Source organism: Amblyomma americanum, chromosome 1 (genome assembly GCF_052857255.1).
Source record: "Amblyomma americanum isolate KBUSLIRL-KWMA chromosome 1, ASM5285725v1, whole genome shotgun sequence".
Taxonomy (NCBI): Eukaryota; Metazoa; Arthropoda; class Arachnida; order Ixodida; family Ixodidae; genus Amblyomma; species Amblyomma americanum.
The window spans coordinates 427,135,957-427,159,729 of record NC_135497.1 but is presented as its reverse complement, the minus strand read 5'-3'; the positions used below and the strand labels follow the sequence as shown (position 1 = coordinate 427,159,729).

General features: G+C 50.4%; 1 protein-coding gene across 2 annotated transcripts in view; it reads left to right on the top strand.

The window, feature by feature from the left end:
• rempA (intraflagellar transport protein rempA) overlaps nt 1-10,206 on the top strand; it is a 50,846-nt gene extending 40,640 nt beyond the window's left edge. Inside the window, exons 3-5 of one of the 2 annotated variants that reach the window (XM_077636388.1) lie at nt 2,603-5,348; nt 7,419-7,627; nt 8,145-10,206. In XM_077636388.1, the coding sequence (XP_077492514.1) occupies nt 2,603-5,348; nt 7,419-7,627; nt 8,145-9,027 (3,838 nt within the window). In that variant the 3' untranslated portion in view covers nt 9,028-10,206. The remainder of the gene's footprint in view (nt 1-2,602; nt 5,349-7,418; nt 7,628-8,144) is intronic. The other variant, XM_077636395.1, reaches the window with a different exon arrangement.
• The last annotated feature ends 13,567 nt before the right edge of the window (nt 10,207-23,773 follow it).

Genomic DNA, 23,773 nt, shown 5'->3' with positions numbered 1-23,773 from the left:
TGCTCGGAAGGGGATGAACACGGGACGATATTTTTCAGGCAAGGATTTGCCAGTATGTCAGTCTTCATAAAAGCATGGACGAACCAATGTTGATGATTCAGAGAAAGAGACTGAACTTCCGTGACAAATGTCGTGTCCAGCTATAGAATAGCATACCCGTTTCAGCTCCAGGCCGTCCTCCGCGTGAACTATAGGAACAGTCAGCGCTCATGAGTTGAACCAGACAGCACCTTGGATGCGCACGTGGGAGGAAAAGAGGGGCGACTGAATGTGAGTTCACGCCCAAAATGCGCCCTGTCATTCTGGGACTCTCCGCAGGGTGTGCACCTCGTCGGTGTCGCGGCATTCGTCGTATTGCGTTTTCAGGTGTTGAGTGGAAGAGCGAGTTGGCTTTAGCCGGGCGCTGTGTTCTATCTCGCGTGTGTTGGGGCAGTGCTCCTCGTCATCATTTTTTTTTTGTTTAGCGCTCCACGACGGTCAGGACCACAGTTCGGGGTCTGTTTGGACGCGCAGGGCACAGGAAGGAAGGTTTTGGCATCCTATTGAGGGTGAAGTATTGGTGATTTTCACAACGTATATAGAGAGGGCGCCTCAGTTTATCTAATATGACGGCGCTATATATGGAGGACTGCTTCTGGTCCCTGCGTGATTAATATCATGTTTGTTTTAAAATTTCGGGATAAATTCTCGCTTGTTTGTCGGCGGTGGCGGCCTCGTGTGAGCGAGTCTTTCGCTGCTTGACGGGGTTAAAAGGGCTAAACGAGAGACAAGGAAGAAATCGCTACTTGACACGTGAAAACGGCTGGTGTGAATGCGGAGCGGTGGTCGGTGGAGGCGCATTTCTTAAATAATTTAAAATCATTAACATCGAGGTTTGAGTCCTTTCAACGAGTGAATGAAAGAACTAGACGCGCATTTTTTTCGCGTTTTTCACTACAAGTAAGCAAGACTCAGCGACTCTGATGCGGCTTGCGCAGAAAACAAGCTAGAAATGTTCTCACTCTAGCGTTTTTTGAAGCTCATAAGTTTTAGTACCAATGTGCTGCTTTAGATACTAATATAGATTTTTAACCGTGTGTACAAGTGAAACGCGAGAACAATGTGAGTTCTTCGCCTTCCCTGCGCACTATTTTCTTGGAGCAACCGTGCCTTGCATTTTCTGTTTGTTCGTAAGCAGTGGAAGAAAGGCTTGTAGTGAATCTAAGGTCATTCTCGTCCGATTCTATTCGGTTATTACCATCCTACCGCCTGAGTGCATGCATGTTTCCCGTCACCGCGAAGGCAGGCGGCAAGAATGAAGGGCAAAAAGAATTATAACGAAATGGACTTTGAGTAAACAATTCTTTCACCTCCCTCTACGTGGATAACAAATCATGATACACGTACGCGGTAATAAGGCTTACACATTCACGCACAAAACTCCTCGCGCTTTCGGCAGTCGTGTGCGCTCAGCGCTGGTCGTTAAGTAATATCTCCACGTTTTTACATAAGTTCAAGAAGATCAGCTCTTCATAAATGAAGGCTCGCTGCATGTTAAGAACTGCGCTGTCATGAGCCAGCAAGCGCTCTACTACACAGCGCGCAAACTTCCTGTCTCCATGCTCACTGTACGCATTGCTGGCACCAGAAAACTCGCACAATGATATTTATCGCCTCTTCTATCTCGTCAGCATGCCTGCTTCCACGTAATAGGGCTCTAAAGGTATATTTTTACAGTAAAACACTGACAATAACGTCTGATTGTGCCGGCGAATCACCCACGCAACGTAGCAAATGGCTTGGTTCCGCTCGCCAGTCCTTCTCAGAGTAGTTCGCTGCGTCGCCGCAGCGCGACGCCGACTTCAAGAAAATAGCCAATGGTGTTTTGTCAAAGTAGGATGGTCCAGAGCCCATCGGTAGGTGACATACTTACTCACTCACGATGTACATCACCTTAAGTCAGTTTCGGGCCATGTTACCGTCCATCGCCGGAAATATAACAGGCCCTTCCCGTTACTTGCTGATGAGGAGGAGTAATTAGGTAGTGGATTGTGTGTGGTACGGTGCATTAAGTGGTGGGTGAGGACAGCTTGGTACGGCCTCCTGTTTGTCGAAGAAGGATCCGTGCCCATGGGCTAAGCAGAGATGGCGATGGCCTCCATGAAAGCGAAATGGCGGAGCCTCTAAAGCAAACAAAATGTCCTTGCGTTGCGGTAGTCAGTACGTTGCGGGTGGAGGCGTGTTTTTATGGACTGTTAAGATTTTGCACCTCGTAGCGCGGAGTCTATATAGCGTTGCGGAAGAGGGCCGGCAGACTTGTAGCCTGAAACTGCATTTCTTGAGCGTCGGCGGTCATCGTAGCGTTGTGGGCGCATATATAATGCCGCATTGAGAGAGAATGGTCCTTCCAGGCAAACTCACCAGTGGCATTGTAGAAAATAAAGTTGAAGAACAGGTTCCGAGAGCTGCGACTTTGGTGTAACAACGCTCAGGTTTACGGTGTAAGTTTGGCATCCAGTGTTGGAGCTGGTGACCTAAATTACAAGCAAAGGATTGAAACTGCTGGTGAAGTAGAAGAGTAAGATGCCGGCTGCGTGTAACTGTGCCATTCTCTTTCTTCCAGCGCTCCTGCATTTGACGGCGGCGAAGCACTCTTACCGTCCGACTCGAAGGGGGGAATACTAGCACTGACCGACGACGACGCAGCACCCAACGACTTCTACGTGGGCTCGACGACTGGGGTCATCTACTTCGTCAGTGAGAACGGAAGCTGTGGCGATGTGTACCAGATGGACGCTGGCGTCGCCCGTCTTTTGCACGATGCACACAGAGACACTCTGGTAGTTGTAACCGACACGCTAACGCTGGCCCAATTCGCTATCGGGGACGATGGTTCGCTCTCAGAGCAGAGTCGTTTCAAGGTTAGCGGCCATGGTGCAGACATGGCGGTCACGTGGGCAGGAGTCCAAGGAGGAGTTATCGCCATTGCAGCTGGTGAATCTAGTGTTCGCTTGCTGAGCTTCCAGACCGGAGAGACCACGGTACTGTCGTTGCCGGATGCTGACTATGGTGAGACAGTCTCATGTATAGCTGCAGACGAATCCGGTAAAACTTTGCTCGTAGGTACCAATCGTGGGAGAGTCGTCGTGTGGGCGCTGACAGAAAATTCAGTGGGTGCTACGCACTGGAGGTCGCAGTTGGCTGCCAGCTTACGCAGCCCCGTGCGAGAGCTGGCCTGGTCCGAGACTCATCGAATTGCCGGTACCCTGACAAATGATGACATGTTTCTTCTGGTTGAACAAGAAGCTTGCTTCAACTTCCGGGAAGGTTATCTTGCTCTTCAGACGGCAGCCAAACAAGTCTTCATAGACAGTGTCTCCAGCGGCAACCAGATTGTCCTTCAGACTGAAATACCTGTGAGGTCCTTGTTTATAAGCAGGCAACACGTTGTTGTATCCAACGGAAAACGCTTGTTCTTCTACGAGACGTTGCCAGGCAGCAAGTCAGCTAAGTTCCTGGGAGCTATGAACACCGCGTCGTCACTGATCGGACTCCACGAAACTAGCGTTTACCTCGTAGAAAATGGCAAGCTGAACGCCAAAACCTTTCAGGGAATTCTTAAGCAAGCGATTCCTGTTTCCGAAGACGAGGTAAGTGCAGTCTGTCTGGATATATCCGGCATCTTTCTGGCTCTTGGCTTGTCCAACGGTCGCGTTCGCGTCTGGGACTTGAGCCGGCGAGAAGCCAAGCTTCACGCGGAACTCAATACGCCTGTTGTCGCCAAGGAGCGCGAAGTAGCCCAGAGGATCTCGAGCATTAAGTGCAACTGCGTCGGAAATAAGGTTAGCATTCTTGTCGCCGAGGACAGCTCGCGGCATCGCGGTATTCGTCGCGAAAGCTCCGCTCTTTACGTGTGGAGCATAGAGGATGACTCGCTGTTTGAGTACGACTTCGATACAGGTGAAAGCAGAACAGGAAAAGCTGTCAGTGACTTACGAGCCAAAGGCACGGTGCGTGGCCGAGCTCCGCTTTCGCATTACTGGGACGAGACCGATCCCAGACTCCTTGTTTGCGAGGCTCGGCGCATTGTAGACGGCTATGCTAAAGCTGACGCCTCGGGCAATCAAGAACCAAGCGTTGGAGTAGTGTCGCTGTTTGTGACAACAGAGCACGGCATTTTGGAACAAGATGTATTTCCTCTCGATGACAGATTTCGGTTGATGGGCGTCCAGGTTCCCTTCTTTTACCTGCTAGCCAAGCATACTGGTGAGGTCAGCGAATCAGGCGAGGCCGAGAAAGTTCCCGGTTCGAAGCTTGTCTTCCGGCTTCCTATGCGAAATTTTGTTGGCCTTCAAGACTGCGACGACAGCGTCCGCGACGCCATCATGACGTTTAGCTTCTTCATGACTCTGCGGGACATGGACGAAGCTTTCAAGGCCATAAAGGCCATCAAGAACGAAGCTGTATGGGCAAACATGGCGCGGATGTGTGTGAAAACCAAGCGCCTGGACGTGGCCAAGATTTGTCTTGGCAAGATGGCACACGCTCGTGGAGCTTGGTCTTTGAGACGGGCCGTAGAGACCGAGCCCGAGCTGGAAGCGCAGACAGCCATCTTGGCTCTCCAGCTGGGGATGGTTCAAGAAGCCCAAGAGCTGCTTGAAAGCTGCGGCCGCTACGACCTGTTAGTGAGACTTCTGGAAGATTCAGGGCAGTGGGAGCGAGCCATCGATGTAGCTCGAGCACACGACAGAATTAGACTGCGGGCCACGTACCACAACTATGCAAAGCACCTGGAAGCCTCGGGCGACGTTGAAAAGGCAGTATCTATGTACGAAAAAGCCGACACCCATTTATTTGACGTGCCTCGCATGCTTTTCGACGACCCACAAGCATTGGAACAATACGTTCGCTCCAGCGGCAGTCCAGACATGCTCAAATGGTGGGCCCAGTACATGGAGAGCGTCGGGGAGATGGAGGCGGCGCTGCAGTTTTACGAAGCCGCTCGCGACTACCTGTCACTGTTGCGCGTGCACTGCTACTTCGGTAATGTGGATAAGGCATGCGAGATCGCAAACGAGACGGAAGACAGGGCGGCATGCTTTCACCTGGCGAGGTACCTGGAGAACCAAGACAATGTGCTGCAGGCAGTTCACTTCTTCGCGAGGGCCCGCGCATTCGGCAACGCGGTCAGGGTCTGCAAGGAGAACGAAATGGACGACCAGCTGTACAGCCTTGCCTTGCAGGCAGCACCCAAGGAGGCGCTCGAGGCAGCCCGCTACTTTGAGCAGCGGCCGGATGGTCTCGAGAAGGCGGTTACGCTCTACCAACACGGAGGATGGGCTTCCAAAGCCGCCGAACTGGCTCTCCAGGTATATCGTGCGTTTACTACGCTGTTTGTTGTTCGGTGTTTTTTGGCACCGCTGTCATATAATTAAGTGCAGCATCATAAGGATCGGAACGTTGCGCGAAAAAACATGGTGCACGATATTGCTATGACTATCTAACACTAACTTGCCTTCCAATGCTATATATTCGCCTGTTAACATGGCTGTATGCCCGCTACCAAATAATCTACAGGAAGTCGACAAAAACTTAATTGGTGCTTGCACTCAGCTTTGCGCTCAGTAAAATAATGAAGAAAAAAGAGCCTAAACTTGAGAGAATAAGAGGGAATGGGCACAATAACGACATACACTGTCTCTGCTAGATTGTACAATGAAAAAATAAATAAATTGTAATGCTCGTCAGAGGGCTCACGCCATAAGAAACATGTAGTCGGCATAGTTTCTGAGACGCAGGTTCACTGTCCTCTCCTCCGCGTGGCATTTGAGCAGTACTTAAGGAATGCTGTGGATCTTCATCCACGTCGGTAAGAAAGAAAGGTACAGGTATAGATCAGTTCCTATAGTCGATCGCTAGCAAAGAGCGCTACGATTTGGGCATGTTTCTTTACGCTGACAAATGTGTCGCGTCTACTTCCTGCAAGTTGCTTGTTGCCTGACTCTGCTTCATTCGTGACTACTGGAAAGATTCCTGCGTTATACCACTTCCATATCCTTGTCAGACCAGAGCAAAGGTTCGGCTCATTAGCTTTAATCCAAGTACGTTTCTCAAATTTTGGTGTTTCCATCAATGTACTAAAAATTGCAGCCGTAGGTGAAACAGTTCTTCCTTTGTGAGTTTTCTCCATGCGCTTTTTCCCTATAATCTCTGTGCCTACAGAAGCATAACGATGTCTTGTGAAGTGTATTTAATTAAGTTCGTGAACGACAGGGTTAGTATTCAAGCTAAAGTTTCAGTTAATCCTATGGCAACGCTCAAGACACTTTGGTGCTATTTGACCACTGGGACCGAAAATCTGATTTAAACAAAGCGCTAGAGTGCTACTATGTGCGCATTTCTTGAAGAACTTACTGCGTGGGAGCACAGTGAGTACTGCCTGCCTCCCAAAAGCATTTAGGCTGCAGAAGTGACGCGTTTTTGAAAAATTCTCTAAAAGACAATTATGCATTATAATGCATGTACGCGGAGTTCTACGAGGATAGGCGCAGGCCAGCTGTGAGAGACTAAATTATCCACTGTTATTTTTCAATTTTATTTATACCACAGTACGACTACTGAACGTCAAGCTAGTGGTACGAGTACGCGTCTGATAGTCGAGTAAACTTTAAGTCGAACTCTGGCAACAATCATGACCTCCACACACTCTTCCTCCGCGACAAGGAAATAGTCCATTCTAAAAGCTTTTCTTGTTATAAAAAAATGTAATCACATCCCGAAATTGTAAGCACAAGCATTTTAATGCCTTCGACTTGTTTAACAGGGCGAAACATTAAAGGGGCACTGAGGACAAACTGAAGGTTGCCAGCATCGTTAAATTATCACTCTGTAATCACAAAGAGGCTACTTTCACTGAAAACAGAGCTTTGGTAAGCTTTAAAAGGCCCAGAAAATCAGATACTGGTGTCATCACCACCAACCGTTCTGACAAGCAAACTGTGGCGTCAAGACCGTTTTCTTTTTAAGCATGAATCCCTTTGGGCAGGCCGCTCCGCCATTCACTTCCAAGCAGCGATCACGGAGTCACGGAGAAAATACACTTTTTTCAGTCATCAACGCGTGCTTTGCTGCCAAACAAACGTCAACACAGCCAAAAAGAGCAATACAGAATCGATTTTTACATAGAACAAAAATTAGATGAAGTAGTCCTCAGTGCCCCTTTAAAACGTTGATAGTGTTTACTGCTGTTAGTGGTTAGTGGAGTAACGCAGCACCCGACAGGCCATGGGCTGTTGTTGCCAACTGCTGTTTTTCATTTTAGTTGTCGGTGAAGCATGCTTTAGGGACCGTGCGCGCACTGTGGCCGAGATCAGCCTATCAGCGCGTCTCGGCCGCCAGGGAACGGTTTACACGGTGATCGATGCCTTCGCACTTTGCAGGCCGGAGACCTGGGGGCGCTGCAGCAGGCCGCCCAGGAGCTGGGTCCCAGCGCCGACCCGGCCCTGGTTCGCACCACGGCCGACAGGCTCGCGGCCATCGGCAAACACGACATGGCTGTGCTGCTTCTCGCCACCAGCGGACAAAGCGAGGCCGCGTTGCAGCTCTGCGTGCAGGCAAACGTCCTCGTCACAGAGGAGCTCGCTGACAGGCAAGGCACACCTCACTGACGGAAGAGCGGAAATATTTTGCGCAGTTACTCTGTCGCGATAACAACGGCTTTACCAAACGAAACGTTGTTGTAGACCTGTTGGTGCGACATGTGTCCAGCAGTTCTTGAACGAGAGAGAGAGCGAGAGGGAGAGAAAGATGAACGGAAAGGCAGGGTGGTTAACCCTCCCTGCCTTAATGGTTCTTTGTCCCGATACGTAGCAAAATCCTTCTTTTAAAGATTTTTTTCATCGCTCGCATGGAGTTGTTAAGACTGCCATCGAAAATCAATGGGCAATGTTTTTAGTGACACCAATAACGTTAGGATAGCAAAAAATGAAAGCCTGCCGAGGGAAGATATGCTGATATATTGATTTTTTAGGGAAATCTTACAATTTAAGACAAAATTACGTTCATAAACTCTTTCGCGTCGAAAACTGCTTTTGTACAGAACTGCTGGGCATGCATACTACTCCGAAAAAAGCAAGAACAACCGTGTTTTCTGTTCTCTGCCGCAGGCTTACCGATGGAATTCCTGCTGATGACAAGCCCAAGCTGCGCGAAGTCCTCGAGAAAATCGCCGAGTGCTGCCTCAAGCAGGATAACTACCACTTGGCGGCTAAGAAGTTCACCCAGGCCGGCGACAAAGTGCAGGCCATGCGTGCGCTCCTCAAATCCGGAGACACAAGAAAGATAGTGTTCTTTGCCAACGTTTCTAGGCTGCGCGAAATCTACATCTTAGCCGCCAACTACCTGCAGACCTTAGACTGGCAACGAGACACCGATGCGGCCAAAAACATCGTGTCTTTCTACACCAAGGCTAGGGCATTCGATCTGCTCGCCAGCTTCTACGAGTCCTGCGCGCGAGCCGAGATAGAAGACCGCCGAGACTACGAGAAGGCCCTGGCGGCATTGAACGAAGCTCAAGAGTGTCTTCAGCTGTGCGGTGAGGACAAGGACGTGAGCAAGGCAGCAGTCAGAATCAGGAGCCACATGGACGCCGTCCACAAGTTCCTCGCGATTCAGGAACTGTACGCGGACAGTCCGCTCGAAGCGGCCGCTCAGTGCGAAGCGATGACCAAAATGGATCTGGAACCGGCCGTGCGCAAAGGAGACCTGTTCGCGTTCCTGGTTCAGCATTACGTGAGTGAGAAGGACTACGTCACGGCGAGGCGCTGTCTTCAGGAGATGCAGGCCGCTGTGACCGCAGTGTCGGAGTACGTGGACGCTGAAGTCTTGAAGCTCGTGGGATGGAGTTCGGATGACCGACGCAGCCTGCAGAAAATGTCACTGCTCGCAAGGCGTGCCGCCGCTGCCAGCAATGGCGCCGCGAATGAAGCTGACGAGGACCGCTACAGTTCTGACGGAGAAGTGCAGGAGGAACTTTCCGATGCGCCCTGAATAACATGAGGCAGTGGGGCAGAATCGCGCTTGAAGCACGCCAAAGCCGATATCGAACGCAATAATTCTGTGGTACTCAGTGGTGTGCAAGCTTGCACGGAGCATTCCGCTGCTATAACCGTTCACAGCTGATGCGAAAGGTGGATGCATCTGCATTACTGTTACACCTCTAATAAAAAAAATACTAGCGGCAATGGGCTACAAAAGAGGTGGAATTATAAATGGCTCATGTCGGGTTCAACTGCAGTTTCTTTTCTTCTTTAACTCTAGGCAGAGAGCGGGACTCACCTTTTAGAGGAGCTCCATGTAAATAGAGAAAGGAAAAAAAAGGAAAAGGCAGGGAGGTTAACCAGGCAATGTCCGATTGACCAAATTTCGCGTGGGCAGGACAATGAACGGGCGAAAGAGAAAAACGAATGAAAGTACATTTCTGTTCATATGTGCCTAAAACCTCGGATGACGCCTCTGCTTGTCTTCTACAACATTATTACGCCAAGTGAGTATTAGAAACGCGCACAGAGAACCCCCGAAGCGGACAAACATGGGTGCGGCAATCGTCAGCCTCGCAATGTCAGCCTCCGCACCCGTTTCTTCCGCGGTCCGCAGAGGCTACAGCGCCTGGAAGACAGACATGTCCAGCATTCTTGCTGTTATGAAAATATTGAAGATAATGGTCCATTCGTTCCACGCGCAGCAAAATCTTTCTTTTAAAGTTTTTCTATCGCTCGCATCGAGCAGTTAGGACTGCCATAGAAAACTACTGACGAACTTTCTTTAGGATAGCAAAAACGTTGATAGAAAAAAATGCAAACCTGCCGGCGGGAGATCTGCAGATATATTGATTGTTATAGTATAATCTTACAATATATGACAAGTTTGCGTTCATGAACTCTTTCCCGGTGAAAAATGCTTCTGTCCAAAATTGTTGGGTATGCCTTGTAAGAATAATGACGTCGAGCACAGAAAGACGTTTTTCTAATATTTCGGCATGTTTTGTTGGCCGGGGGCGATAAAAGCGTTTGCGTGGCGGCAGTTCTGTCAAAAGTACCTGTTTTAGCTGGCTTCCATCAAAAGCACCACCCATCCCCAACCTCCAGAAGCCCTCCACTCACCAGAAAGAAGCCTACGAAGCAGCGGAACGGAAAAGTGGCAACGAAATCAAATAAAAAACGCCATGTGAAAGCGGTCTGTGTAAAATCGAAATATACCACGGCCGGTTGATAAGCAATGTACTATCAGGGACAAAAGTTTCCAGGAAGCGCAACTGAAGACCATGGCTTCTAGGGGCAAAGCATGCCAATATTCGGCTGATTTCACTAGCAAACATCGGAAGACCCAAGGCACAAGTTCACCTCCACACCAATCGCCGGCTGGCAACAAAAGTATATGCTTTGGTTGCTGCTAGCGTGTCCTGGGGAGTTTTGTCCCGATAGTACCACCATGCACTACTGCTAACGCAAATTCATTGCATTACATCGTATGATCGGCCGTCACTTTATTTTTTTTTAACAGAAAAGCTCTTCTGTAACCATACACACCAAATGTCATAGCATGATGACTTTATGACCACCTTGCCTATGAACATAAAGGCTGTAGATGAACCATGGTTCGAAAGATGATGAATTTTTATGGGGGGTTGCAAGGGCCAAAGAGTGCCATGTGACAAGGTGTTTTCGCATTTTCAAGGTGGGGTCAAAGAGCCACTTCCAAAGCATTTCACCCAAAATAAGCCATGGCGCTGGGCATCGAATCTCGTACCTCCCGAATGCGAGGCGGTTGCACGAACCACTAGGCCTTCGTTGCGATAATGGTTAGAACGAACTGGTAGAGCGTGTAGCTGGACAGAAACTGGCGCCCAGAATACACGCGCATTTCATTAATGTAACTAAGTACGAAGGAAAGCCTGTGATTACGGATTACTGTATAGCCAGAATCATTTTGAATAACTCTAAATTTCATCCATTACACCATTGGAAATTAAAAAAATACTAATCGCTGACTTGGGGAAATGTGCAGCCGCCGCAGACACTTTTTTAGATGGCTGCACGATTAGTAGAAGTGCCTCTTTTGTACTTCTTTATTAATGCGATATCATTTAAGTTGTCGTCTTGCAAAAACCACCGGGTTTCTCCGTAACAAAATTCCCTGGTTGGTCGAGAGGGTAGCGACGTCATTTCAACATCTGAGGACTACAATGATCGAGTATCTTCCATGGGATTTTCATACGGGATTATACTAACCCAGCCCCAGTAATCCACCTTAATCAATTTTCTGGGTTGTTCCTGCTTCCAAAATTTTTGGGGCTCTTTGGAACATATCAGGGTGGGCCAACTTTCAAAAGCTATGCAATTTCTTTAAGATTGGGGTTAAGAAGGCATTAAGCTTTGTCGCACCATTTTTCATAGCATAAAAGAAAATTAAAAGAAAGCAAAGCTATACAAAGAGGAGAAAATTGATGGCAGGTAGCGCCATAGTCAGTACAAGAATGCAAACGTATGTGTTACATTTCATGTTTCTATTTTATTACCTTAAAGGACTAAAAGGACATTACATAGTGGGTGAGGCGTCATCAAAACATCATGAAATCATTAACATTGGCTTATCTTGAGTTAATAATTCCCGATATTTAAAAACAAATAAAACGAGTAAAACTTATTTTTCCGACATGCAGAAAAAAACCGTGACTGCGTTGTACACATGTAGTATAAACAGTGGTACGCATGCAGCAGGATGACGATAAGCATATTGTCACGACTGAAGTCACAGGGAAGGTACACGTTGCCGAGGACCAGAGAATAAGGTCGGCTTGCCGTTCCGATCACAGAGTCACAGAGACAAGCACCAGCGCGCCGCTCGTGCCCACAACAACCGCTTCGTCGTCGTCGGCACCAAACAAGGCTGTCGCGCGGCGCTAGGCACGTGGCATTATTCCCCCCCGTGAAAGAAAACATCGTCCCGATGACAAGGTGAGAGGAAGAAAAAAAAATGAGGTGAACTGTACAATAACGCAAGGTTTCACTTGCAGGAAGCGCTCAGTAGCGCGAAAAGTATGGCTTTAAGCGCACCACATGCACAATTTCAGGCCGCTGGCGTCGAACACTGACGGTCACAGTTCCATCTGGAATGACTTCGTAATTAACGTTGTTTAAGCGGCGCAGGACTTTATAGGGTCCGAAATAGCGGTGGAGTAGTTTCTCGCTCAAGCCTTTGTGGCGCACGGGGGTCCACACCCACACTTAGTCCCCTGGTTCGTAGTGGACTTCCCTGTGCCGGAGGTTATAGTGGCGAGCGTCGGTGGCATGCTGCTCCTTGATGTGCAGGCGGGCCAGCTGACGGGCTTGCTCGGCCTGTTCTGCGAAATGGGCGGCATCGGGTTCGACCGCTTCTTCCCCGCACGGGAGCATCGCGTCCAACATCGTGCGGGCCTCTCTGCCATATACGAGACGGAACGGCGTAAACTTCGTGGTTTCCTGCGGCGCCGTATTGTAGGCGAAGGTGACATACGGCAGGATCTCGTCCCACATTTTATGTTCGACGTCGATGTACATTGAGATCAAGTCCGCCAAAGTTTTGTTTAGTCGTTCCGTTAATCCATTTGTCTGAGGGTGATACGCTGTTGTTGTGCGATGCTCGGTATGGCTGAGAGTTAAGGTGTCCCGCAATAGCCGAGCTGTAAACGCCTTTCCTCGGTCAGTAATGATGGTCGACGGTGCACCGTGTCTGAGCACAATGTCGTTCATAAAGAATCGAGCAACTTCGCCGGCAGTACCTCGGGCAAGGGCCTTCGTTTCGGCGTAGCGTGTTAAGTAGTCTGTGGCGACTACGATCCACTTGTGTCCGTTCGAGGATAAAGGAAATGGGCCTAAAAGGTCCATGCCCACTTGCTCGAAGGGTGTGAGGGGTGGTTCAATAGATTGTAACATACCGGATGGCTTGAGCGTGGGGTTTTTTCGCCGCTGGCATTGTCGACAAGTCTGTACGTAACGTCTAACGCTCGGAGAAAGATGTGGCCAGTAATAGTTCTGCCGGACTCGGTTTAGGGTGCGTGTAAAGCCAAGATGCCCTGAAGTTGGTTCGTCGTGGCAGGCCAGGAGGATTTCGTGCCTTAGATCAGCCGGTATGACTAGCAGGTATGTTTTCGCACTCGACGTAGAATTATTCTTATAAAGCATCCCATTGCGGAGGCAATACGACGACAACCCCCGAGCAAGATACCGGGGTATTGTAGGATGCCCACCTTCAAGATGGTCAATAATCAGTCGCAGCTCGTCGTCGGCACGCTGTTTGGAGGCGAGATCGGACGTAGTTACTGCTCCGAGGAAGCTATCGTCGTCGGTGGCATCTGACGAAGGAGGGCCGACGGGCGCGCGGGACAGGCTATCAGCATCGGTGTGCTTCCGGCCAGACTTATAAATAACATCGAAATCGAACTCCTGCAGGCGCAATGCCCAACGTGCTAAGCGGCCACAAGGATCCTTTAAGTTTTTCAGCCAACACAAGGAGTGATGGTCAGTGATGACACGAAACGGTCGGCCATAAAGGTACGGGCGGAACTTGGCAGCGGCCCATACTACCGCCAAACATTCTTTTTCAGTGGTGGAATAGTTACACTCAGCACGGGAAAGTGCACGGCTGGCGTAGGCAATTACTTTCTCGACCGCGTCTTTGTGCTGAACTAGAACAGCACCAAGGCCGACGTTGCTCGCATCCGTGTGTAACTCTGTGTCGGCATCATCGTCGAAATGTGCCAGGATCGGGGGTGACTGGAGCCGGCGTCGTAACTCGTCGAAAGCCATCTGCTGCTCGGCGCCCCAGGAAAATGATGCGTCATCTCGAGTTAGGAGAGTCAGAGGGCTGGCCATCTGTGCAAAGTATTTGATAAAGCGACGATAATAGGAGCACAGCCCCAAAAACCGTCGGACTGCTTTTTTGTGGGCGGGGACGGGAAAGGCAGCAACGGCAGCAAGTTTCTCAGGGTCAGCTCGGATGCCATCAGCACTCACGATGTGCCCAAGAAACTTCAATTCGGTGAACCCGAAGTGGCACTTTTGAGGCTTGAGAGAAAGGTTGGCAGACCGGACAGCTTCGAGAACAGTTCTCAGGCGGCGCAGGTGTTCTGTGAACGTCGGTGAAAAAATTATCACGTCGTCGAGATAAACAAGGCATGTCTGCCACTTAAGACCTGTGAGCACAGTGTCCATCATCCGCTGGAAGGTGGCAGGAGCACAGCAGAGCCCGAATGGGAGGACGCGGAATTCATAGAGCCCATCTGGTGTTACGAAGGCAGTTTTTTCACGGTCCCTCTCATCAACTTCAATTTGCCAATAACCACTCCTGAGGTCAATGGAGGAGAAGTACTTGGCTCGGCGAAGTCGGTCGAGAGAGTCGTCAATCCGTGGCAGCGGATAGACGTCCTTCTTTGTCATACTGTTAAGTTTCCGATAGTCAACGCAGAAACGAAGTGTTCCGTCTTTCTTTTTAACGAGGACTACAGGCGACGACCATGGGCTGCTTGAAGGTTGAATGACGCCATCGGCGAGCATCTCCTTGACTTGCTGTTGGATAGCGTCTCTCTCCCGAGGAGACACACGATAGGGCTGCTGATGGATGGGTCGAGTGCCTTCATGCGTGATAATCCGGTGTTTAATGACCGACGTTTGCTGCACTTTAGATGAAGACGTGAAGCACACACGAAACTCCAGCAATAGATCTTGGAGTTGCCTCTTTTCAACGGAGGAAAGGCTAGAATTGATGTCGACAGCGTGTACGGCATCATCCGGTTCAGTGCTAGGCGTAGCTTCCTCTGAAGCAAAACATTCGGCGACTTCGTGCAGATGGTCGACGTAAGCGATGACAGTGCCACGGAACAGATGTCGATGTTCATTGGAGAAATTGGTGACAAGCACCTCCGTCTCTCTTCCACGAAGGAAACAGACCTCTTGCCACAGAAACTCCCAAGGCGAGTGAGAGGGAGACATTAGGCTCAACAACCCGGAGGCCGTGATGTGGCTCCCCACAAGTAACTCTGGCGAGGATGCTGGCGCGTGGTGGCACTGTGAGGCTATCATCGGCGACTCGCAGCGTGGAGTGAGACCCGCGGTACTCATGCCTTTCAGTGGCCAGTTTGGCGGAAAACGTCACCAAGCGGTTCGGTAGATCTATAGTGGCACCGTGCTCACGAAGGAAGTCGATGCCAAGAATAACATCACGAGAGCATTCGCGTAGAACAAGAAAAGTCGCAACAAATGTGCAGCCTCGCACCGTAACCCGGGCTGTACACATACCCAGTGGTGCAACCACATGTCCGCCTGCCGTCCGTATGTCTGGTCCGTTCCATGGCGTCAGCACCTTTTTCAGTGTCCTTGTAAGCCGCCCGCTAAGGATAGAATAATCGGCTCCCGTATCAACTAAAGCGCTGACCTCCTTCGTGTCGACGATAATAGGGATGTCCAGGGAGACCCGGCCAAGACCAGGGCCTGTCGACGTCGGTTCGGAGTGAAGTGAGCGGTGTGGCGGCGGAAGCTGGACGGCGGTTGGGTGGTCGGCGTCGGGACAATTTAAGCGACACGGCGGTGATAACTGGTCGGCGATGCGGACGACGTCGGGGCGATCTGGTCTGTGCGGCGAAAACTGGACAGGAATTCGGCGTTCGACGTCGGGGCGAATCGAGCGGTGCGGCGGTGGAAGCTTTACGGCGAATCGGTGTGCGGCGGCCTCGCCCCCAAAGGTCGCCGGAGCTAGTTTTCCCGATGAGGGCTCGAGGAACCATGGCGTCCAGCGGTATACCGTGGCCCAGAAGGCGAAGAGCGACAAGGCGAAGGCGAGCGCGACTCGCGACGAGGAGAATGTGGCAGACTACGCTGGTGGGTGACGTACTCGGCGATGTCCTGAGGCCGCTGACCAGGCCGTGGACGAGGGCTGTCGGGGGAAAATCCTCTAAGGCCCATCTGACGATAAGGGCACTGCCGGTAGAGGTGACCTGCTTCGCCACAGTGGTAGCAGAGAGGGCGGTTATCTGGAGCGCGCCAGAGATCAGTCTTCCGGGGCGCCTGGCGCCGATCTGCCCAAAGGGGCAGCGGTTCCGCAGCGTGCACAGCGACCTGAGGTTGCGTGTAAGGCGAAGAGGTAGGTAGCAGGGCTGGGCGGCGTGTGACATCAGCATAAGTCATCCGCTGGGTGGGGCCCGGGGGTGGTGGTGGAACGACTGTACTTGTCGGTGGCGTGAGTGCGTTCTGGACCTCCTCACGGATGATGCTGGCCAGGGAAGCTGCACCAGGAGTAAATGATCCATGAAGTTGCTGGAGCTCCTCGCGAACCACGGTGCGAATGAGGTCGCGAAGGGAGCTCATATCTTCCCCGGGATTGTAGTCGGTTCGGTCAGACGGCGGTAGTGTGGAGATGGAATTCAGCGGCCGACCGTACTGGCTGCATCGCTGCTGTAGCAGTTTCTCCATGGTCACAGCTTCAGCCAGAAACGCCGCGACGGTGGTGGGCGGGTTCCGCACGAGGCCGGAAAAAAGCTGTTCTTTGACGCCGTGCATCAGGTGCCGAACCTTCTTCTCCTCACTCATGGACGGGTCGGCGCGATGGCAAAGGCGCATGACGTCTTCAACGTACATTGCGACCTCTTCGTTCTGACGCTGAACTCGAGAGGTTAGGGCACGCTCGGCATTCTCTCGGCGGTCACTGTTGGCGTACGTACCGAGGAGCTGGCTTCGGAAGGCCGGCCACGTAGAGAATGTGGCCTCGCGGTTCTCGAACCATGTCCGAGCAGCGTCTTCAAGGCTGAAGTAGACGTTCCGCATTTTCGCAGCGTCGTCCCAGCCGTTAAACGTCGCGACCCTTTCGTAGTGAGCTAGCCAGTCCTCGGCGTCTTCAAACTGCTCACCGTGAAATGGTTTAGGGGTGCGTGGGGTCTGAAGGATGAGACAGGACGAAGGGGTGGAAGGGATAGTCATGGTACGGGCGGGCGGTGTCGTTGCCACAGCTAGGGTCTCTTCGTCAAGAGCGAAGGCCTCGGGGGGCAAGCCTCGGAGCCGTCGGCTGGTACGATGAACAGGAGTGGTCACGAGAGGCGGCCGCGTAGGATCGTCCGCAGGAGAAGGGATCATCAATGGCACCTCTACCAGTGTCACGACTGAAGTCACAGGGAAGGTACACGTTGCCGAGGACCAGAGAATAAGGTCGGCTTGCCGTTCCGATCACAGAGTCACAGAGACAAGCACCAGCGCGCCGCTCGTGCCCACAACAACCGCTTCGTCGTCGTCGGCACCAAACAAGGCTGTCGCGCGGCGCTAGGCACGTGGCAATATAAAGAACAGTTATAGTATGATCTGGGTCACTCAAGTAAGGGCTATAGTTTCCTTTTTTTTTCAGGGACATGAGGTATTTAGGACACAAGCCGAAAAATTTTAAATATAGAAAGGCGTGAGAGGCAATAAAAGTGATAGAGGGAAACAGCTCTCATTTAGGTGTCATCCTGCCTGACCACTTAGTAACGTGACCAAAGCGTCACCAAATTTTTCGTAGTTCGCGATGCAAACAATGCCCTTATTAAAGTATTTTTGTTCCCTAATCGCGAGATGAAGAAACGAAAACCGTGTTAAATTTGTTCGTGCAAATGCATCTTCTGCTTTATCATCATGGTCGAGGCGAGGAAAGATATGAGTGACGGGTTTAAGATTTTAGTACAGCTGGTGAAAAAAAAATTAAATCAGTTTCAACCCGGCTGAACCTAGTTTACAGAACGGAAGCTCGATTAAGTATGGTCAGATACGGTTTGCTGTGGTTTAACTTCATTGCATATCAGTGAGTTGAATTGTCTGTTGCTTGATTAAAAAGAGGACTGTCTTGCGATCTGCGAAGTAGTTTGCTGCGTTTTGAATGTGGTCAACATCGAAGCGGAGGCAATGGCAGCGTCCGCTACCAGCTTCCTCTGTCGTCGTTGACGCCGCTGCTGCCGCTGGTTCTCCAGACGAGCCTCTCGTTCTTCTTCGGTTTCTGCTTCAATCTTAGCACGTTCCCTCGCTCTATATTTCGTCAACGTGCCCTGTCTACGTTCTTGATCATAGGAATAATCAGATTCAATCAGTCTACGATACACAGCCGAAGCACGCTTCAGCGAGCGACTCCTACATGGCTACCTGCTAACCTCAAGCAATGTTTCGCGCTTTTTATTATCTTATCATATGAACAGCGAGTCACGTGGTATAGCGCAATTGCCGGGTGAGCGTTGAATCACTTTCTTCAATGCAGTTGTGAAGGCGAGCGAACGCCGCCGGCTCAGCGCGCCGCAGCTGCGCCGAGGCGCGGCGAGTCACATGGTATTACGTCACAACCACACCCCCGCTCCGCCGCTTGAAGGTCATTCTTTGGAGTTACATGACTTTGAGGTTTTTGAATGGGAGAAGTAGAGCTCCCGCTTTAAAAAATGATAGGAACATTCCCCTATGATTCTCTTGGTTTCGATGACTGTAGGCATCCCTCATAGGTACGCCATGACGAGCCCTTAATTTTCCTCCCCTCGTCTGCTCAAGAACACCATATAGGTCATGTTCGAGTTGTGAGCAGTCACTCAAGTCAGTTACGGAGCGATAAATGACGCAGTTGTCGGCAAACAATAGTAATGAAGAGGTAATATTAATGGAAGAATCGTTATTGCTAATAAGAAATAATGTAGGCCCTAAGACGGAACCCTGGAGAATTCTGGATTTCGTGGCCTGAAATGTAGATTGAAGATTGCCTATCTTAATGACCTGTCGCCTATTATTTAAGCGTTCCTCAACCCAGTTACCTACAGAGGTGTCAATGATTTGTCGCTTTTGTGCCACGCGGTGAAAGGGTTTCTCAAAGTCAATAAATGTGGCGTCAGTCTGTTCTAACTTGAGTATATTCAAGTGGATGTCTGTGGTTAGCTCAAAGACCCGGGTTTTACATGACCGGCTGCGCTGAAAATAAATGCTGATCATCAAAGGTTTGTTTTTGTTAAAGAAAAAGTACACGATTTGCGAAGATAGGATATGCTCAAGTAATTTGCAAGCGATACTTGCGATATGGGCCTCTGATTTGTTTTATAACTCCCATTACCCGCTTCATGTATAAGAATAGTGTAGGCAAGTTTCTATTTATCTGGGACAATTCCTTTGCGAAGAGACTGTCCGAAAACGTCAGCAAAAATAAGTGCTGAAATGTGTATCGTGATTGTTAGTGGCTTAGTAGTCACACCATCAAGTACAGGGCGGCAGGATGATGGCAACCGTTCAGTCGCCTTGAGAACACATCCAGCGTTCATGATAACACCAGGCATGACAACTGTAGTGAAGGGAGTTCAGCTAAGTGAACGATGGGTTCTTAATCCTGATAAACAATACAGAAATAGTAACTGAATTTGCATGCAACTTACTTTTTTTTTATTCGAGAAGTGTGCCATGAGGCATAAGTTGAAAAAAGGAAGGGGGGATGGAATGCACGGGATTGAAAGTTAAAAGAAGGAGTGAAGAACCGTTGCGCTGAGGTAGTCGCAGAGGTTGCTAATGAAACGATTGTCCATAGTCCACTTCACGTAGTCACTTTCGCGGTTCCACCGCAGGCCCACCTCCCTGAGGAGCCGTTTTCTGATAGCAGCCGTCGCTGGGCACGTCCACAAGTGCCGCACATCACAAATGTCCGGTGCAGCGCTACAGTGAGGGCACCTCTCAGGTGCTGGCAGATCTTTGGCACGCCACCGATGACGGACAGATGGTGTCAGAGCCGCCCCTGCCCGAATCCGGCGCACGGATACCTCCTCCTGCCGAGTAAGACTACGGGGGAGAGGGTGCGAACACGGAGGAATTAGAGCGCGTGTTCGCTGGCGCAGAACTTCGGAATCGGAAACATGGGACAGGAACGAATCTGGGGGAAGAGGGGAAGGTGGCGGATCGTCTAATGTATGAAGATGAGTCATAGCATCTGCTTGAATGTTATGTGGATCCTGGGCATGGCCGCGAATCCAGTGTATGCGCACAGGATATGGATACTTTGCGCAGAGCACATGAATTGATTGTGAAATCTGGAACGTCCGTCGAACAGCCTTAAGCTGTTTAAGGGCGGCGCGGGAGTCGGTGTAAATATGAACTGTATTGAATGTTGGAACGAGCGGAAGGGAAGCAATGACATTATAAATGGCTTGAAGTTCCAATGCCAGGGGAGTGCACGTATCCGCAGTGTACGTCGCGCGAGAGTTGAGATGCGGATGAGATGGACTAAACACAGCAGTAACTCCCCTCTCTGCAGAATGCGATGCATCCGTGTATAATATGCACCCTTCAGGCAGATACGCTGCTGATACCGACGGGGAAACAGTGGGGCGATTGTCAATGTGCTGGCAATAGGACCACGGTGGAAGTGTCTTTAAACAATGAAGTTTGAGAGACTGTTTCCGAGCTCTATTTGCCACCCGTTGGTCGATGATTTCACTGAGTGTATTAAGTTGGGCGAACTCCTGTAGCACAGGTATGGGTGTTAAACGAGGCAGATATGTTATGACGCGCATAGCCTCACGATTGATAGCTTCAAGGGAGCCCCACTGTCTGCGGGTGAGACGTAGAAATTGTGCCTGATATACTATCAGTGGCTAAAGGATAGAGCGCACAAGCTGGCGGGCCGTATGAGCACGTGCGCCACCAGAGCGCATAGCTATGCGACGAATCAGACCTAGGGTAGCGTGAGCCGATTTACGGGTGGCTGTCAGCCACGGGGTGCCAGTCCCAGATGTATGGAGGAGAAGACCAAGAATACGAACAGTTTCTACCTGAGGAATCAGAGAATTATGTACCGTAAAATTTAAAGGGGCAGCTTTCCGTAAGGCGGCTTTATTTCCAATTCGAATGAAACATGATTTAGTAGGAGAGAGTGTTAGACCCAGAGGTGGGAGGCGAGATGTCAATACATCCAGCGCGTGTTGAAGGACCGACTGATGAATAGACGCATCTGGATGACAGCACCACAAGGTTATATCATCGGCATACGCAAGGACGCGGATAGAAGGGATGGACTCTAGGGCTCGAATAAGAGGAATTAAAGCCACATTAAATAATGTGGGGGCGAGAACGGAGCCCTGCGGCACTCTTCTATTGGAAGTGAAGTTACCAAAGGGCTTTCCGTGGACACGCACGCTGAAGGTTCGATTTGCTAAAAAGGCGTGAATGGAGAGGAGGAACCGGTGAGGGAGACCAAGAGTTTGAAGGGAGGCAAGAATGGCAGAGTGAAGGATGTTATCATATGAATTTGTTATGTCTGTAGCGATTACGGTTCGTACAAGGTGACTCTGCGGAGAGTGGTCAAGCACGTCAGTAGCCAAAGTAGCAAGGCCGTCCTCCGTTCCAATTTGTGGGCGGAAACCAATTTGGGAATCTGGGTAACAATCATGGGATTCCAGCCACCACGACAAGCGTGCTGCTAGAATGTTTTCATAAAGCTTGCAGATGGTAGGCGTAAGAGAAATTGGACGAAGGGCTGAGAGAGATAGTGGAGGCTGACCTGACTTGGGTATTGGAACCACAATAGAATGCTTCCAGTCTCCCAGCATGACGCCAGAAAGCCACACTTCGTTCAAAGTATCAAGTAGGGTTTGCAAAGCCCTCACTTCCAAGTTACAGAATAAGGAGTTAGGTATGCCGTCGTGCCCGGGAGTAGTAGTAGTTTTTAAACGTTCAATGGAGGCCAGCAGCTCTGCCATGGTGAGGTCAGAAGTAATCCCATCGGAGGGCTCTGTAACCGATAAGTCAGGTGGAGACGTAGCGGTGCAGTCATGGTTTGGAAAAAATTGACGGGCCGCTTGTTGTGCAAATGTGTCCTCATCCACATTTAGCGCGAGGCGAATGCTCTCTGTGTAATCTGCAACCTGAGAAGGGCGCTCCATGGCGTGAAACACTCTCCAAAGATGTCGATTCCCCTGCGTAGAGGACAGGCGGGCACACCATGCAGCCCAGCGTTGCCTGCCTAGCCGCTTTGCATAGCGCCGCGCCCGTGCGGTAGCGCGGTGAAGAGTAGGAAGAGCCGATGGGTCATCGGGGTGACGAGTAGCGTAAAGATCCGCCTGGCGACGAAGAGCCCACAGATTCAAGAGCTGTAAGTCCGGATTTGGGTCGTCTTCATTTACAGTAGTGGTAATAGTGTGAGTAGCCAGAACAGCAGGGAGAGTAGACAGTACTGAAGAGGGGTTGAATGTAGATAAGTGATTGTCTGCGCGTACAGAGTCCCATGATGTTATTCGTACAGTGCGGCGTATTTTCCGTAGACGCGTAGGCGTGAGGGAGATAAAAATAGGGCTGTGATCGCTACCCCAAGTATCAGAATCAACAGCCCAACGAGGGTTACCGTGGCCTAACCACCAAGTCAAATCAGGTGAATACGGGCCACCTCGTGGGCGGGTAGAAGTATTCGGGTGGTTTAAAAGTTGAAAGGAATGACCCGAAAAGCTCCCTTGGATGTGTGCACCCCTTGAAGAATCCGATGGGTAACCCCACGCAGTGTGTGCGCCGTTGAAGTCACCACCAACTAGAATAGGGATACCCGAGTTGGTAGAACGTAGAAAACGAACCCATCCCAGATTGGGAGATGCGGAGCCAGGACGACTATAAAAAGAAACTAGGACAAGGGGTGTGCGTGCAGGTTTTACGAGAAGGGCGACAACCTCTTGACGTGTGTTGCACCACCGTGAAAGGTCGAGCGGTGTGTGCGGAACTGAACTGTGAATATAAATTGCAGATTTACCTTGGCTGAGGGAGGAGGTGGTGCAACGGCGATCAGGGATGGAGGGTGAATGGTATGCGCAGAAACCTGGAAGGCGTGGGAGTGCATTATGCTCTTGCAGTAGGAACGCCCATGCCCTCAGATTTCCGTCGCGGATGTTCACTTCAGAGGCCTTATTAGCGAATCCTCGACAGTTCCACTGCACCACCACCGACGATGATGCGATATCCATGACGAGGCCGAAGAGCTTCCACGATGAGGGATGCCACCTGCTTCATCAGCGCTAATATCTTATCCACTGTTGGGGTAGTCACGGCTAACAGGTTGTCGGCACCTGATTGTGGCCCAGTGCTTACCCTTGGTGATTCCTCTGATGATTGCTCCCGAGTTATTAGAATTCTTCGAGAGGACTGAGAACGACGCTGTTCCCGGCGCTGGGTGAGTTCGTCTAGTCGGCGGCGAGCCTCCGCGATTGCACTGTCTAAAGCTGTGTCTTCATCTGTGGTATCCACATATTATGGATGCACTTGACGTTTTGGCGTAAGGTGAGCCGCTTGTGCATATGTACGCTGGCGAGGAGACGTATGGTGAGCAGCGGGCTCAGATAAAGGAAGTTCAGGGAAGTCGTTGTCGTCACATGCGAGAGCTGCAAAGCGATTACTTGTAGGAACATCCATTTTTGCAGGCGACTTGTGAAACTTCTTCGCCTCAACTTACTTAGACTCATGACTGAAGTTAGACAGTTCCTTCAGCGGCTCAGAACAAATAGTGCTCAAAAATTTTGAGGAGTTTATTTTTTTTAAATTTGCCATATGAACATTCTACAAATTATCTTTCGCTTGCTTGCTTGCTTGCTTGCTGCTGTTGTTGTTGTTGTAGGAAGAATTAAAAGGAAAGTGCACGGGCCTAACCCCTGGCTCAAGCCGAGCGACAAACGCTGCCAAGTGCGGAAAGTAGGTGAGTTGAAAGATAGGAGCGCTAAGATTGAAAGAAAAGGCGAGAGCTATTGCATCCC